Source organism: Octopus bimaculoides, chromosome 4 (genome assembly GCF_001194135.2).
Source record: "Octopus bimaculoides isolate UCB-OBI-ISO-001 chromosome 4, ASM119413v2, whole genome shotgun sequence".
NCBI classification, from domain to species: domain Eukaryota; kingdom Metazoa; phylum Mollusca; class Cephalopoda; order Octopoda; family Octopodidae; genus Octopus; species Octopus bimaculoides.
This window is the reverse complement of record NC_068984.1, coordinates 37950771-37954247: the sequence shown is the minus strand read 5'-3', so window position 1 is coordinate 37954247 and position 3477 is coordinate 37950771. Positions and strand designations below refer to the sequence as shown.

Below are 3477 nucleotides of genomic sequence, written 5' to 3'. Positions count from 1 at the left end.
ATTAGAGTTTGCCTCATGACATCTAAATTGGGAATCATTGATTAGCTATAACCAAGTGAAACAAGCTTTGTTGTTCAGCAACTAACATGTCGTTGATGTACCTAAATTTGGCATTCAATTCTAAATTCAACTTCTTGATGTTAGATTGCTTTTGTGGTACTAAAAGAGGGAGGCACCCTTTATCAAAAACAATTTTCAAAAATGATAATCTATCTTTGAAGTAGATGAACATCACCACACTTATGTCTTGATTTTCTACATAAAAGATTAACATTTTCCACACTATACAGCTGTAAACCATTTGATTACAATTTAAGTTGAGCTTATTTTGTTTTGAAATTTTTTGCTTTCACAAAAAATACAAAAACATACTAGAATGAGAATAATGATAAAATGATGTATATAAATAAAATATGGATTAATCTAAGAAACATCCTGCAATGTTGACATTATTTCAATTGAATTTAATCATTCCATTTGTGCTTTTTTATTATTTTATTCCATTTTATTAATTTTTTTGTTTTGTTTGGCATTTGAATTATTTTCATGAAAAAACAAATAAAATAATGAAAAATTGTTAGTTTTATGAAATGATCTACCAAGCAGGGAATTACCATTGAGTTGCAGCAATGAATAAGCAGAAAAATTGTAAAGAGAGATGATGATGGTTAATACAGAACAATTTCATTGTTAGTGGGAATTAGCTGGCTATTAAGCTGAAATCAAACCAAATGTAGAGTTACTACATGAGACAGTAGTAATTTTTTTTTATTATTAAAAAAAGAGAGAGAAAAAAAGGGTACATAAACATGACACTGAAAATCATATTCATGAAGCGTAAAAAATCAATCAATATTTTATTAAATTAGTTAAATATGCAAATAACAAATATCTATTGATTAAATAGTGTTCAATAAGTAATTTAAATAGTGTAGTAAAATTTTAAAATTTTCCTGAACAGAAAATCCTAATTTAACATCTTAAACTCTGCAACCTGTATATTAGTTAATATGTACCACAAAATTCCTGAATGAATAAAATAAACAAATACCCATAGTGTGAGGGTTTACATTCATTGCAACCATTTAAATATGTTCCTTTTTTCCTTTTTTATTTAATAGTTTTAGTAAGAGAAGGGCAGCACCTAGAGCCTCTCAGAGAATTGAAGGAAAGGAGGAAGAACTAGAGGCCTGGCTTGAATACTTGCTGGGGAAGTTCATTAAAACACTTGAGGACCACAGGTAGTGTTAAACTAAATGACAAGTTAAAACTATTATCCAGAAACAGAAATGGAACCCATGATGGACTATCACACACCTTCCACCCTTAAAATTTCACTCACAAGGTTTTGGTCAATCTGAGGCCAGGGTAGAAAATGCCCAAGATACCATGCAGTGGGGCTGAACCTGAAACCATATAGTTGTGATTAAACTTCTTAACCACTGAGCCATGCCTGTGGCTTGAGCAGCATATTTCCACATTTCTCAGTTTACTTAAAACATGAGATTTTCTGTGAGTGACACCTACAATTGGCAGGCATCTTAAAGAAATGCTTTTTATGAGACTAAATGGCTCATGTAGGTATTATTAATAGTAATGTCTTTAAGTTAAACAATCCATGTTATATGAAATAATAACCATTGTGACAAAAAGAAGGACAAATACATCAATATAAATTTATACATCAAATGTTTTAATAATATCTAAAACAAGAACAGTAGAGAGGCTTCTAATGTTAGTGCTGGGCTAAATAACTTGCAGCATTTAGTTATGTCCCTTCCATTCAGAGTTTGAATCCTACCAGTCAACCTTCCTTTTCATCTTTTGGGGGAAGCCTGTATGCTATGTTACAAAACCAACATTATCTAAAGTAAAGATGCTGCATCTAGATTGCACTTTAGGTGCTAGTTTTCAATTTTTGTTTCTCCATCTACTTTAGAAATATAGCATCTGGAGATGATTGAAGAGTGTTGATTGGAATGCAGTATAATTAGAAATAAAAAAGGTCAGTTACTAACCTAATCAATTCATACTAAACTTAGCATAAAAATACAGATGTAGCTTGTATCATGTGAAATTAGTATAATTAATTCATTATAATGTACTAATTTATAGCTTTCAGAGTTTTTTTTTTTTTACCAAATAAAATATTTTATATATAATAACCCAGTGCACTTCAATCTTTTCAATTGGTAAGGCTGAAATTGTCAACTCTAGAGAAGATAAAAAATAAATTAAATACTATTACCATTATACCTGCAAAAGAGTTCTTCCAAGCTCTCCAGGAAGAATAAGTAGAAAAACCTGAGGATAATAAACGTTTAAAATTTTAACTTACAAGAACTTTGTTTCCCCTGAAAATTGCTTGATGACGAACCAGAGTCAGAACTGGGTTGAGACGTGGCATTTTGGTTTGGGCTAGTATTTCTGCTAGGAAATCGGCGTCTGAAAGTAAAGTATAAGAACTGTTATTTTTCTTTTGCTTTGTTTAATATGGACACAGGCAAACATAATTAAGAATGTCAAACTAGTTTAAAAGAAAATTTTCAAATCATTTAGATAAAATAATTTTGGTACAAGAATAAGACAAAATACAAATTGAATATATATAATCCTTTCTCTCTGTTTTTCTGTATGATATTTTATAAAATCAAGTCCATGATGAAAGAAAATATGATCCTTAAGCCTATCATGCGAAATTTCTATGTGAAAACAAATTAATTTTATGCAAACTAAGTTTTTGTTTTACTGAGATATTTCTATAGAAGAATGTTAAATGAATCAATAGAAACATTATCAGAAACAATGTTATCAAGAACTAACTTAGTACATATTAAATGAAAGAACAAACTATTTTGTTAATGTAAATACATACACATGAGACCTTAGTAATTTCACAAGTTTATATTTAATACTACCTGAAATAATTTTGTGATTATATAAATCAACTATTATCATTTTATCTAAGTGATTTGATTGATATAGCTATTTTGCACACAACATAGATCAATAAAACCTTTCTTTTTCCATTATCATAGTTACCAACGAAAAAATTTAGATACTTTGTATTCAATAATCAATTTTCAATGAAGATTTGCTAAATAGAAAGATTTTAAAATAATTTTTATCATAAAATTTTAAGTGTATCAATGTTTAGCAGGCCACTCCCCCCCATATCGCATAACATATCTAAATGAAAAAAAAAAAAGCTTAATCTAAAAAAACTCTAACCTACAATTGTCTAAATTTTAAAGTTAAGTTATTTTAAAAATAATTTAGAGTAATGAGTTATAATTTGTATATGTACATAGAAACAACATTCACCAAAAGATAATAACAAAGATTCAAAAAGAATACATTGTAAAATTCATGTTGACTGGAATTTTTAGTTTCACTCAACAGAAAATCCAACCAGTCTGGGTGACTAAACTGTCAGATGAAATTTACAAGTTGCAACCAATACAAATTTTACAATAA

General features: G+C 28.6%; 1 protein-coding gene across 5 annotated transcripts in view; it reads right to left on the bottom strand.

Annotated features, from left to right (window-relative positions):
• Positions 1–3477, bottom strand: part of LOC106878598 (E3 SUMO-protein ligase PIAS2) — a 112387-nt gene that overhangs the window by 49814 nt on the left and 59096 nt on the right. For all 5 annotated transcript variants that reach the window (XR_001410519.2, XM_014927858.2, XM_014927874.2 and 2 more), the window contains one exon: positions 2339–2445. Coding sequence is in view for 4 of the 5 variants with exons in the window: in XM_014927858.2 (XP_014783344.1) it covers positions 2339–2445 (107 nt within the window). In the remaining variant the exon portion in view is untranslated. The remainder of the gene's footprint in view (positions 1–2338; positions 2446–3477) is intronic.